Here is a 14,080-nt window from a genome sequence, read left to right as displayed (position 1 = left end):
TTATGTTAGATGTGCAGATGTGGATGGGACGTTTGCAATTCGAATTGAGATCATACAGAAATGACATCAGGGTTAAGAGAATATGCTAATGCATCGACCTGATTTTTGATGGCTTTGGCAACCATATGATGACCGTCTATATGTTTGAGTGATGTACATGTATGGTACCACCACAAGGAACCCGATCGTAAGTGCAAGGCAACATATCTCATAAACACTTGACCTTCAGACAAGGACATTTGTATCTTTATTTACATAAAATAGATGGGTTTTTATCCAGTGCTTATTTTTAATTTGATTTAAAAAAAAATAACGTGGGATTATTGACTAACACATTTTACACTCATCGGGAGCTCCACTTTTAGGCAGTGCCGAGATATATATTAAAGACTCTAAGACATGTTTATGATTTAAATATAATGACTTCTAATTAGGTGGTGTAGTGGTTAGCACTGTCGCCTCACAGCAAGAAGGTGCTGGGTTCGAGCCCAGCGGCTGGCGAGGGCCTTTCTGTGTGGCGTTTGCATGTTCTCCCCGTGTCTGCGTGGGTTTCCTCCGGGTGCTCTGGTTTCCCCCACAGTCCAAAGACATGCAGGTTAGGTTAACTGGCTCTAAATTGACTGTAGTCTCTGTGTCAGCCCTGTGATGACCTGGCGGCTTGTCCAGGGTGTACCCTGCCTCTCGCCCATAGTCAGCTGGGATAGGATCCAGCTTGCCTGCGACCCTGTAGAACAGGATAAGCGGCTACAGATAATGAATGGATGGATGGATGGACTTCTAATCAGCTACAAATTACATTAAACATGAAATGACCGTTGGAACGGCATGATTCAGAGCAGTCTATAGGTAATGAGTAAAGGTATGAGTAAAGACAGAAATAGCTTTCATGGCTGTAGTTATCATTTATTTATTTTGTTAATCACAGTTGGGCGGCATGGTCATGTAGTGGTTAACACTGTCACCTCACAGCAAGAAGGTCCGGGTTCAAGCCCCGTGGCCGGCGAGGGCCTTTCTGTGCGGAGTTTGCATGTTCTCCCCGTGTCCGCGTGGGTTTCCTCTGGGTGCTCCGGTTTCCCCCACAGTCCAAAGACATGCGGTTAGGTTAACTGGTGACTCTAAATTGTCCATAGACGTGAATGGTTGAGAGGAGAAAACCTCTATAACAAGACTGTCAATGACAGTGTAGCTCACTCCGTCCCCATCTAGTCCAGAAGGAACGAGCTAAAGTGGGCCACTTTGCACAATAAATGTTGCAAGCTATATGCACTATATAGAAGCTATATACACCCTAGGAATACTGACCTATTTGCCAGAAAGAATCCAAAACGGCAAGGAATTGACCGAGAAGAAGTGATTTTTGTTGAACTGCTCATTAAGGCTTAATTAGTTCATAACTTCATTAATAACTGTAATGAAGCAAATCTGGGTAGAAGTTATATGCACCCTAGGTACCCCTACCTTCCTGCCAAAAATAATAAAAATCGGTGAAGAATTGAAGGAGAAGAAGCGATTTTTGTGAAATGTGGACGCCGCTGGACAGATGTCAGATGACGGACAACACAGGATGGCATAAACTCATCGCCTGTCAGCCGGATGAGCTCATAGTCTGGTAGAAAGCAATGGAAAACCACGACTGTAATGTTCCCTAGAAACTGATGGATGTCAGAGCTGCCACATCATTGTAGTGACATGCCAAATACAGAGAGACAATCAGTGTGGTGGTGGTTTTTAGTAGAACTGGACTGAAATCTTTCAAAGCAATTTTTTTTATTTTTGGGGTTAACCAGGTTTTAAAACTTTTTGTGAATAAAAAAGGGGGGGAAATCAGTTCAGGAATGGCAGACATTTTATATGATTTTACATATAAAAAATCATAAAATTTATGTTATGTACCATCATAAAAATGGTGGCGAGGCACACTGCAGTACAGATGTGAGTAGGGAGTCAAACTCTTGCTCTTACCAGAGGACTAGCCCCCCACTGTAATACTAACTGTTTAATAGGCGAGAGGTCGAGGGCAAGAGAAACGGAGATCGGCGCTGCTCAGTGCGCCTGTAGGGCCTGGTTAGTATTTGGACAGGAGACCGCCTGGGAAGACCAGGTCATGGCATGGGAGTGACTTTGACTTTGATATGTAGCATCTATTGAATGAGAAATTCACCCAGGCTGCCACACGTTTCATTAGTTTTCAGTCCGTCCTGCATATCAGTTGGCTGCCATGACAATTACAATTGTTGCTATGGTTACAGCTCATCGACTATCTTGCTAAGTTCTTGTCTCTTAAAGTTATAACTTTACTGTGTACTTTATCAAATCAATCAATCATTATTCAGGCTTAATAGCAAACCAGTAAATACTGGTCTAAACTTTATTTTCTGTATACATTCTTCATCCACAAATAACACACGTTCATGAAGAGGTCACCATCCAAGTCACTGTGGATGACCTGTTACTATAAAAGTATTAAAAAGTATTAGAAAGGGCACATAATCCAGTACATACTAGGGATGATGAGATTCACTGACATATACGTTGGGATGAACTTGTGGTGCATCGTTTCAAATATCTTTGCGTCGGTAAAATCCGATTTATTAATACAGTATAGAATTATTAGTAGAGATTCAAATCATCATGTTCTCTTCCTTTGTCCAGCACTATTGCCAGGTTGGGGTCCATGTGGACCCTACTGATCCACATGTCATATTAATTGGAGCATCGTTTTATGCCGGATGGCCTTCCTGCCGCAACCCTCCCATATCCGGGCTTGGGAAACAACCATTCACACACACATTCACACTTATGGGTGATTTAGAGTAGCCAGTTAACCGAAGTGCATGTTTTTGACTGTGGGGGAAACCGGAGGATGCTCCCCTGCTGTCACTGTCAGTGGTTAATTCTCACCAAGTCTCTCGTCAAGTGTCTCGCATGAGTTGGAGGCGTGTCCGGGCGAGTCACATGCTATCACGGAGGAGGAAGAGCTTCCATATTGCATATGATGATAGAGCATCATATATGTTTGCATCATATCATATCATATCATATCATATCATATCATATCATATCATATCATATCATATCATACTGCATGGAATTCCAATAGGGGTTAATCATCATATCAACATCCTTTGTAAACACCTATAATTTGCCTCACAGCCAACACTAAGTCATATTTGTGTAGTTATAGAAAATTTATCAACACTTTCTTACCAAATAGATTCAAGAAGTCAACAGTGTGGGATCAGATCACAATTTTGTCCTACTATTATGGTGTAACACCACAAGTTGGCCTAGTGGTTAGCGTGTACGCCTGGCGGTCGGGTCATACCAAGGACCATCATAAAAATGGTACCTACTTTGTCTGGCAAGGCACACTGCAATACAGATGCGAGTGGGTAGTCAAACTCTCATAGTTACCAGAGGACTAGTCCCCCACTGTAACCCTAGGGGTATAGGCGAGAGGCCGAGGGCTACAGAAACAGAGATCGGCACCACCTGATGCACCTTCAGGGCCTGGTTAGTACTGGGATGGGAGGCTACCTGGGAAGACCAGGGCATGGCACAGGAAGGACTTATGGCTTATTATGGTGTAACTGAATATACAAAGGGCGGCATGGTGGTGTTGTGGTTAGCACTGTCGCCTCACAGCAAGAAGGTTCTGGGTTTGAGCCCACCGGCTGACAGGGGCCTTTCTGTGTGGAGTTTGCATGTTCTCCCCGTGTCTGCGTGGGTTTCCTTTGGGTCCAAAGACATGCAGGTTAGGCTAATTGGTGGCTCTAAATTGACCGTAGGTGTGAATGTGAGTGTGAATGGTTGTCTGTGTCTATGTGTCAGCCCTGTGATGATCTGGCGACTTGTCCAGGGTGTACCCCGCCTTTCGCCCGTAGTCAGCTGGGATAGGCTCCAGCTTGCCTGCGACCCTGTAGGATAGGATAAGCAGTTACAGATAATGGATGGATGGATGGATGGACTGTGAAAACCAGTATAACTGGTTTTTGCAGTCATTTAAAAAAAATCACCTTGAAGATGCTGTCTTTCTTTTTTCTTTCGAATGACCTCCTGCAACAAACTGTATGCGATATAAATCATAATAGCGACATTGCTGCATGTTTTTTGAACCGACCATCATTCGTGTCTTTGCACTTCTCAAAACAAAGTTGCGGTGAAACCAGCCATATTAACAGCTGGTTAAATAATCAGTCATGGCAAAGATTCTGTTCCTTCAACCCATAATCCACTTGTGGGTGAAAATCAGTCTTGATAAATGCGTTCTCTCTGTAATGCGTCTTGGCACGTTTTGAGCGAGGCAGAATGTGCCGCCATGACTCACTCATCCAGATTATTAGTTTCATACTGCGAATCAGAGTTTATTTATTAATGAAGAATTTAATATTTGTTGCATGCGATTAATTCAGCATTTTTAAGTTTCATTCACATCTTCTTCTCCAACGTGTTCTGACTTTGTTTCTCCCCTTTTTCTTCAGTAGACCCCCCTCACTCAGGTGTATGCATGAGGTCGTCTGGGACAACGGTAATACTTAGTGTGAATGAGCACTGTGAAGAAGAGGAAAGAGTGGCACTTTATTTTATGCAGTGGTTGTCTGAGTGTAAATGCTACAGGATTGACATCGTTCTTGAATCAAACTGCACTGAGAGATGAGTCAAGGTGATAATTTTATCTTAGTAAACATGTATTTGTTGGTATGGGTGCATGGTGCTGGTTCGATTTTTTTTTGTAAAGATCTATAAAACATCACACTCCCGCCATCCAATCACAAATGAGTGCTTTAAGACAGAGAGAGGGACCGAAACACAGATATATGTACGATAGATTAGTGAAAGAGTCAGTATTGAGCTATGCTGCTAATGAAATTAGCTTCCCACACGGCTCAGTGCTAATTCAATAAAGGTAACAACTTGTCATTGTTATTTAAAGTAATTTTCAATGTAATCAAGTGGTTTTAATAAGCACGCTGCCTCTCATTACAGACTCACTGAACCTGTGTGTGTGTGTGTGTGTGTGTGTGTGTGTGTGTGTGTGTCAGACTGGCCTGTGTGCATGCATGTGTGTTAGATGAGACATGTACGTATACATGTGCTCAGGAGCCAGTGAATCATTTTCTGACTGAGTGCATGTAAGCCATGAACTTTGTGTTATTCTCTTTCTGAGAAGGCCGAGGGAAACAGTCGCTCATCCTCGTTCCCCATCCCTTCATATTACCGTCAGATTCAGATGAAGACGTATCAGTTGGACGTGTAAAACGACACACACGTTCTTCCTTGTATTGCTGTAGCAGTTGGGACTGATTGTTCTCATGAGCACAGTAAGGGCCGGTCCTCAAATTTACATGCAGATGTTTTATTGTACTGGAGAGAAATCTTGGCAGAAATGAAATTGCACAATTTGTGTGCGCGCACACACGCACACACGCGCGCACACACACACACACACACACTGAAAAAAGGAATCTGTTTTTTTTCTGTCAAAAAAAAAAACCCCTCGATGTGCTTCAATACACTTCCCTTCTGAGGACAAGAATTTTTAGACATCTTTAGTCACAACAAGGTTAAAATCAGCATGATGTACGGGAAAATAGACGAAGACACACTCATTTCTCACCAGTCTCTCTCATACACACACACACACTGAATCATTGCTTGTGGGTCTAAATAAATATAGCTCTTAAACATGGTGCCCAATGTACTTCAGTACTTTCTGTCCCCATAATATCTTTTGTCCCTGTGAGATTAGAAACAGGATGAGGTCCCCGTAAGTAAATAAACACACACACACACACACACACACACACACACACACACACACACACATTGTACATGCTGCTTAAATTATTCATTACAACAGCATCAACTATGGTTGCAAACTCAACACAGTCATTTAGCACCAACCACAAACATTCTGCAAATATCAAGTTTACACAACCATCAGTTCAGTTCAGTTCAGAGAACAGGGCGTCAGTGGGAAGCGTTCTACCGAGACATACACAAGCTCTGGAAATTTCCGACACCATCCAGGTCGCCCTAAATCGCAAATGAGTCCTCATTACGAACTGTCGTACTTCATGAGTAATATGTTACAAGCTAAACTCTTATGAGTCTCTTAAAAATAGCAGCAATGAGAGATGGAATTACATTACACTTGCTCACAATGACACAACAAATCTTGCAAAATTAAAAATAAAAATTAAAAAAATCCCCAAATGAATCCCCACATGAAATGCAGTGGATCTGGATTCATTGTGATGTTATCTCCTTTTGCTTTCAGATGAATGAATGAATGAATGAATGAATGAATGATTGAAACTGTTTCTTTTTCTGAAGTAAAAGGATGACGGGAGGAGAAAAGAGTGTGAGAGAAAGGTGAGATAATGAGACGGTTAATCAGATGCAGGAAGCACACACACACACACACACACACTAATACACACGCGACGCGCACAGGGGTTTGGGCTCATTAGCTGGAAGTGGTTTGGGTCTTCTGGTGGCTTCATTAGTTGTTAAGGCTGCCACTGAGCGCTGTTAGATGGAGAGGAGGGGGGGAAGAGCGAGGGATGGAGGACAGAGGATGGAGGGAGAGGAAAGAGATAGAGAGAGGCAGACGAGCTTAAGCTGGTCTTTATTAAGAGCTGAAGCTCCACTCGTGGCTCAGCCAAAACTAATCTAAAGCCTCCACACTCTAATAAAGCAGAGCTAGACAAATAGCCCTCCATTGCTCTCTCTATCCCTTCCTCTGCTCATGCCTCGATCCTTCTTTGAGGCAGTAGTGTGTGTGTGTGTGTGTGTGTGTGTGTGTGTGTGTATAAGAAAACAAGCGAGAAAAACAGAAGTAGTTGTGTTTTCAAGCAATGATCATATGATATACAGTAAAAGTTTATGTGTGTGTGTGTGTGTGTGTGTGTGTGTGTGTGTGTGTGTGTGTGTGTGTGTGTGTGGGAAAGATATACAGAGACTGAAGAGTTTGTTTGTTCATACAACAATCTGTGTGTGTGTGTGTGGGGGGGTTATAAAGCTATATATATGTTCTTGTGGTGTGATGTTGTTTGAGTATCTATGTATCATGTGTGTTGCACGCAGCTCTGACCTGGTTATCAGGACAAATAATTTAACCTAAAAAAGGGAAGAAAAAAGAAAAAGAGAAACTTCATAGATAGCTCTGCGTGTCGTCTTTCTACCCTTGATCTATTTTCATAATTCATCCAGGAATACTGCAGCGTCCCAGTTTACAGAACGAGCTCTTGTCAACCCGCAATCTCTCTCTCTCTCTCTTTCTCTTTCACACACACACACACACACACACACACACACACACACACACACACACGTCAAGATACACAATATGTATCAGGTAGAACTAACACCCTCAGTGTCTGGATTATTGTTATAGTTCTGAATTAACTTGTATGGGACTTATAAATCCGTCATCACTTGGTCGAGTCAGTTCAACAGGCTTCTGTAGGCGTTAATTCAACATGACGTGAGCAAATTAAACACTTCCGGTGTTAATTTGAGGCACACTATTGTGTATTATAGCTGAACGATGACCTGCGTTCAACTGACACCATACTGTAGGTGTTATCTGGAGACACTGGGGATTTTTAGGTTAGTTATGTCTTGGGTTATTCTTAGAAACATTTTTTTTTCTGTTCGAATAAATTTGGGTTGAAGTCGAGGAAGTCATTGTGTGTGTGTGTGTGTGTGTGTGTGTGTGTGTGTGTGTGTGTGTGTGTGTGTGTGTGTGATTTCATTTCCAACATCTGCTCATAGAGAGCTGAAATCCAGTCCAGGAGTTTACTTATGAGTTAGTGCTCTGTTCATCTTTTGCGGTGTTAGCTAGTTTGTAAACTATCCATTCTGTAGAGTGTGTGTCCTTGAAGTCTTTCATGTATCTAATGCATAGCTAAAGCGAACCGCTGGACTGGATCAAGCCCGTTTATCAGGAGGAGAACATCTGGCTCGTGCGCTCCTCCTCTTCCTCAGTGTGTTCGGTGCGCGCAAGGCTGCTGCTGCTGCTGCTGCAGAACGTCAATGCAGCTGCAAGACACATCTGCCCCAGTGCAACTGAGTGAATAAAAGTTCCCCCATGGTAGTCGCAAGAGGTGGAGGAGGAGGATGAAGAGGAGGAGGAGGAGGAGGAGGAGAAGTAAAAGGGTGACACAAAGTGGGGTTAAACTAAACCCCTAAACCTCATAACCATCTACACACACATGCACACACGACAGTACAGCACGCGTGAGCTGAAGTGCATAAAAGTCGGATGCATTTCCAGAGGATGCAGTAAAGTGAAGCAGAGATCCAACGGGGCAAAAGTCAAGGGAAAAGTCGGATGCTCTCTTCTGTTTTGGGGTGGGTGGGTGGGTGGGTGGGGTGTGTGTTATAAATAGACTCTCAGTAAAAAAAAAAATCATCATCGCCTTCGTTTGTGCTCGCGCATGAGGAAGAAAAGAGCTGACATCCGAGTGCGCGAGTAAAAAAAAAAAAAAAAAGATCAAAGGCGAAACACCGGAGCTGCAACAATAAATAAATAAATAAATAAATAAATATCGCTGCTTACCTTAACACATTCCAGCTCTTCAGAGGGTCCAGGTCCGAGATTATAGAAACCATGGCTGAGTGAAAAACACTAGCAGGGAGAGAGAGAGAGAGACAGAGAGAGAGAAAAAGAGAGGGAGAGAGAGAGAGAGCTCGGAGGAAGGGAGGGAGAAATACAGCGGTGAGAGAGTGATCCGGTCCGGTACTCCGCGTGCGGGCGACGGAGAGAGTGAATGAGCTTCAGTACAGCCCGATAAGAGCTGAGACACAGCCAGAGCCGTCCCTCCCTCCCTCCCTCTCTCTCTCTCTCTCTCTCTCTGCCCTACATATTCAAACAACATTTTCCACAGAAATCTCAAATTAGATCTGACAACTGCTACATCCCTTGTATATATACACACACTAGTGCATCTCAAAAAATTAGAATACCATGAAAAAGTTCCCTTTTTTCATAATTTAATTCAAAAAGGTCAACTTTCATATATTCTATATTCATTACATGTAAAGTGAAATATTTAAAGCCTTTTTTGTTTTCATTTTGATGATTATGGCTTAGGGCGGCACGGTGGTGTAGTGGTTAGCGCTGTCGCCTCACAGCAAGAAGGTCCTGGGTTCGAGCTCCGTGGCCGGCGAGGGCCTTTCTGTGTGGAGTTTGCATGTTCTCCACGTGTCCGCGTGGGTTTCCTCTGGGTGCTCCGGTTTCCCCCACAGTCCAAAGACATGCAGGTTAGGTTAACTGGTGACTCTAAATTGGCCGTAGGTGTGAATGTGAGTGTGAATGGTTGTCTGTGTCTATGTGTCGGCCCTGTGATGACCTGGCGACTTGTCCAGGGTGTACCCCGCCTTTCGCCCGTAGTCAGCTGGGATAGGCGCCAGCTTGCCTGCGACCCTGTAGAACAGGATAAAGCGGCTACAGATAATGAGATGAGATGAGATTATGGCTTATAGCTCATAAAAATCAGAAATCCAGTATCTCAAATGATTAGAATATTCCCTAAGATCAATCAAAAAAAGGATTTACAATACAGAAATGTCCAACTTCTGAAAAGTACATTCATTTATACACTCGATACTTGGTTGGGGCTCCTTTACCATGAATTACTGTATCAGTGCGGTGTGGCATGGAGGTGATCAGTCTGTGGCACTGCTGAGGTGTTATTGAAGCCCAGGTTGCTTTGATAGTGGCCTTCAGCGTATCTGTATTTTTGGGTCAGGTGTTTCTCATCTTCCTCTTGACAATACTCCATAGATTCTCTATGGGGTTCAGGTCAGGCAAGTTGGCTGGCCAATCAAACACAGTAATATCATGGTCAGCAAACCATTTGGTAGTAGTTTTGGCACTGTGGGTAGGTGCTAAGTCCTGCTGGAAAAGGAAATCGGCATCTCCAAAAAGCTCGTCAGCAGATGGAAGCATGAAGTGCTCTAAAATCTCCTGGTAGATGGCTGTGTTGACTTTGGACTTGTTAAAATACAGTGGACCAACACCAGCAGATGACATGGCACCCCAAATCATCACAGACTGTGGAAACTTCACACTGGGCTTCAAACACCTTGGATTCTGTGCCTCTCCACTCTTCCTCCAGACTCTAGAACTGTGATTTCCAAATTAAATGCAAAATGTACTTTCATCTGAAAAGAGGACTTTGGACCACTGAGCAACAGTCCATTTCTTTCTCTCCTTAGCCCAGATAAGACACTTCTGACACTGTCTCTGGCTCAGGAGTAGCTTGATATTAGGAATGCGAAAGTTGTATCCCCTTTCATGAAGATGTCTGTTCGTGATGGGTCTTGATACACTGACACCAGCCTCAGTCCACTCCTTGTGAAGCTCTCCCAAGTTCTTGAATCAACTTTTCTTGACAATCCTCTCAAGACTGCGGCCATCCCTGTTGCTTGTGCACCTTTTCCAGCCACCCTTTTCAGCAATGACCTTTTGTGGCTTACCCTCCTTGTGGAGGGCATCAGTGATCATCTTCTGGACAACAGTCAAGTCAGCAGTCTTCCCCATGATTGTGGTTGTGTGTACTGACCTAGACCGAGAGATACACTGTGTTCATGCTGTTTTACTCAAACTCGAAATGAAATATTCTAATATTTTGAGATTTGTTTTATGTTTTTGTACTGTATGCCATACTGAGTAAAATGAAAATAGAAAAATGCTTGAAACATTTTAGTTTATGTGTAATGCAAATATAATATATAACATTTTCACTTTCTTAAATAACTAATGGAAAATATTGAACTTTTTCACAATATTCAAATTTTTTGAGATGCACTAGTGTATATATATATATATATATATATATATATATATATATATATATATATATATATATATATATATATAAAGAAAGCACAACTTTATTCATCACACACTTGTGAAATTCCTCTCTGCATTTAACCCATCTGACGCAGTGAACACACATACATGAGAGCAATGAACACACACACATACCCAGAGCAGTGGGCAGCCATGATAACAGCGCCCGGGGAGCAGTTAGGAGTTAGGTGCCTCGCTCAAGGGCACCTCAGCCCAAGGCGGTCCCATATTAACCTAACCTGCATGTCTTTGGACTGTGGGGGAAACCGGAGCACCCGGAGGAAACCCTAGCAGACACGGGGAGAACATGCAAACTCCACACAGCAAGAAGTTTCTGGGTTCACAGCCAGCGGGAGAAATATTTATTTATTTATTGTCGTAGCCCCCGCTGGCTGCGAACCCAGAACCTTCTTGCTGTGAGGCAACAGTGCACTGTAAAAAATTATTTGTTTTAAGTCAAAAAAAGGGCGGCACGGTGGTGTAGTGGTTAGCGCTGTCGCCTCACAGCAAGAAGGTCCGGGTTCGAGCCCCGTGGCCGGCGAGGGCCTTTCTGTGGGGAGTCTGCATGTTCTCCCCGTGTCCGCATGGGTTTCCTCCGGGTGCTCCGGTTTCCCCCACAGTCCAAAGACATGCAGGTTAGGTTAACTGGTGACTCTAAATTGACCGTAGGTGTGAATGTGAGTGTGAATGGTTGTCTGTGGCTATGTGTCAGCCCTGTGATGACCTGGCGACTTGTCCAGGGTGTACCCCGCCTTTCACCCGTAGTCAGCTGGGATAGGCTCCAGCTTGCCTGCGACCCTGTAGAACAGGATAAAGCGGCTATAGATAATGAGATGAGATGAGAAGTTAAAGAAGTTAGTACCCGGGCTGCCTTAAAATTTTGAGTTCATTGAAATTCATATAGTAAGTTAAATTGCTCACCTCATTGCATTACCTTACTATATGAATTTCAATGAACTCAAAATTTTAAGGCAGGCCGGGTACTAACTTTTTTAAGTTAAAACAACAACTCATTTTTTACAGTGTGCTAACCACTTACACCACCGTACCACCCTGAGAGAGAGAGAGAGAGAGAGAGAGAGAGAGACAATAATAAATGTAAACAACAGTAGGTACAGTAAGTGCAGATTTAAACAGAGGTGGACAACTTCATTACTTAAGTCAAAGTACAGATCCCACTGTTCAAATGTTACTCTGATACAAGTGAAAGTTCTCCAGTCAAATTTTTACTGAAGTTAAAGTACTGAAGTAAAAATACTTAAGTATTAAAAGTAGATTTTCTGTCAACGCATCATTGTATTATTACCACAACGCTTACAAAACCTAATGCCGTTACCAAAGACAGAAATGTGAATTCACAAAATGAACGCATGCTGTGCCATCATGGTGGGTTAACGTTAAGCTAGCTAGTCAGTGAAACTTTATCTGACGCTAGCAAACTCTTTTCAAACTCGAAATCATATTGGATAGCTAACGCTACTAGAAAAGAAAGATTTCTACATCGTTTATTTGGCAAGATTATGCTGAAACATATTTCTGAAAGGACTTCAGATAAGTTACCGTTAGTCATGTTAGCATAACTCAGTTTTTACATGATAACTAAGAGTGTCCAAGTTAACTAGCTATGTGTTAACGTTAGCCATGGACAAGGCGATGGCAACTTGGCAGGCAAATCCATAGAAAGTCATTTGACTAACCAGACTGCATAGCTATTGCAACGTTATCGCTAGCTGTAAAAGCACAGACAGTTTTGTTGCAAGCTTTCTCTTGGAATAAAACATTTATATACCTCAATATACTTCCGCAGGTTGGATGGCGAGTTTTTGTAGACCGTGATGTGGTTCGTTTTCGGCAAACAAAGCAAACATTTAAAACGAAACGAATCTTTAATCCTTTCAGAAAATTGAAACATGGGTTCTAGGTATGGCCATGGGTGCGTGCATTCCCCAGAAGAACTGCCTCCTTCCATTCTGCCATCAACTGATCGTGTTAAATAATGCTGCGGAGAAATCACTGACCTTGATTTTATACAGTCTGTGGACGTGACGTGACCGTAGTGATTACTGACAGGTTGTCTCAGTGTCACCTGCGAAAAAACATCCACTTTCAAAGCTGCTTCATAGTAACGAGTAACGAGGACCTTGATAGAAATGTAGTGGAGTGAAAAGTACAATATTTGTCTTTCAAATGTCGTGAAGTTAAAGTCATAAGTTTCCCAAAAAAAAAAATACTAAAGTAAAGTACAGATACTCAAAAAGTGCACTTAAGTACAGTACTCAAGTAAATGTACTTTGTTACTGCCCACCTCTGGTTTTACAAAGAACCAGCTTCAGTTCTTCTGGACACTTTTACTGTCACACTTCCTTCTGATTTTTGCAGCCAAACCCAACAGCCTTCATTATGTTGTTTGTCTGAAAAGTGTCTCTTATGTAATATGCTGCTTTCTTTACTGTCATGCAAACATTTTTCTGGAACATCTGGAAAACTAATGTTTTTTCTAAGATGTTTTTGGACTGACTTGATAATGAAGAAGTCATACAATTAAAATCTACAAAGTTTGTACAGAAAAACATATATATAGGGTGCCTATACTTTTGCACAGTAATGTAGGTGTTTTATATATATAACACAGACGTGGGTGTTTTACTGGGAAATACACCACTCATATTTTTCATACGAACTACATCCGGGACACTGAGTGACATAGTATTTCGATGAATTGTTTTGATAAATTTGGGGATTTTTGTTGGTGAATGTGTCGATATAACAAAAAGAAAATCACACGTTGGCTTGAAGATATGAAGTTTATCTTCTTGTGTTGAAAAACTCGCATTTTCGTATAATCTGAGTGACATATTTAAATAATATTGGCTGGCGTTGAGTGGTATATCAGATATATTCCATTGAGCTAGCGTGATATTGAATGAGTTGAAGACAAGTAGCTGAATGGAATATATCTAATATACCATGAAAAAAGACAGCCATTATTATTATTATTATTATTATTATTATTATTATTATTATACATATGCATTCCTTTTGGGTGTTCAACGCATCTTTCTCTTTGAAAATTCTCTCAAAATCTTCCATATTTAACAAAGCAAACCTGGCAGCCATGTTTGTTTATAAATTGTCACAGTCACTCACTAGCACGGAAGTTTTACATCTCCGACGTGTGACGTCATGTTGTCTTGACAACCATGCAATATCGTAAAC

General features: G+C 42.1%; 1 protein-coding gene across 2 annotated transcripts in view; it reads right to left on the bottom strand.

The window, feature by feature from the left end:
- The window catches only part of celf2 (cugbp, Elav-like family member 2), a 297,415-nt gene extending 288,599 nt beyond the window's left edge, over positions 1 to 8,816 (bottom strand). For both annotated transcript variants that reach the window (XM_060903001.1, XM_060903007.1), the window contains exon 1: positions 8,567 to 8,816. In XM_060903001.1, the coding sequence (XP_060758984.1) occupies positions 8,567 to 8,619 (53 nt within the window). In that variant the 5' untranslated portion in view covers positions 8,620 to 8,816. The remainder of the gene's footprint in view (positions 1 to 8,566) is intronic.
- Positions 8,817 to 14,080: the final 5,264 nt, after the last annotated feature.

This window comes from Neoarius graeffei, chromosome 21 (genome assembly GCF_027579695.1).
Source record: "Neoarius graeffei isolate fNeoGra1 chromosome 21, fNeoGra1.pri, whole genome shotgun sequence".
Taxonomy (NCBI): domain Eukaryota; kingdom Metazoa; phylum Chordata; class Actinopteri; order Siluriformes; family Ariidae; genus Neoarius; species Neoarius graeffei.
This window is presented reverse-complemented; position numbering and strand designations above follow the sequence as displayed.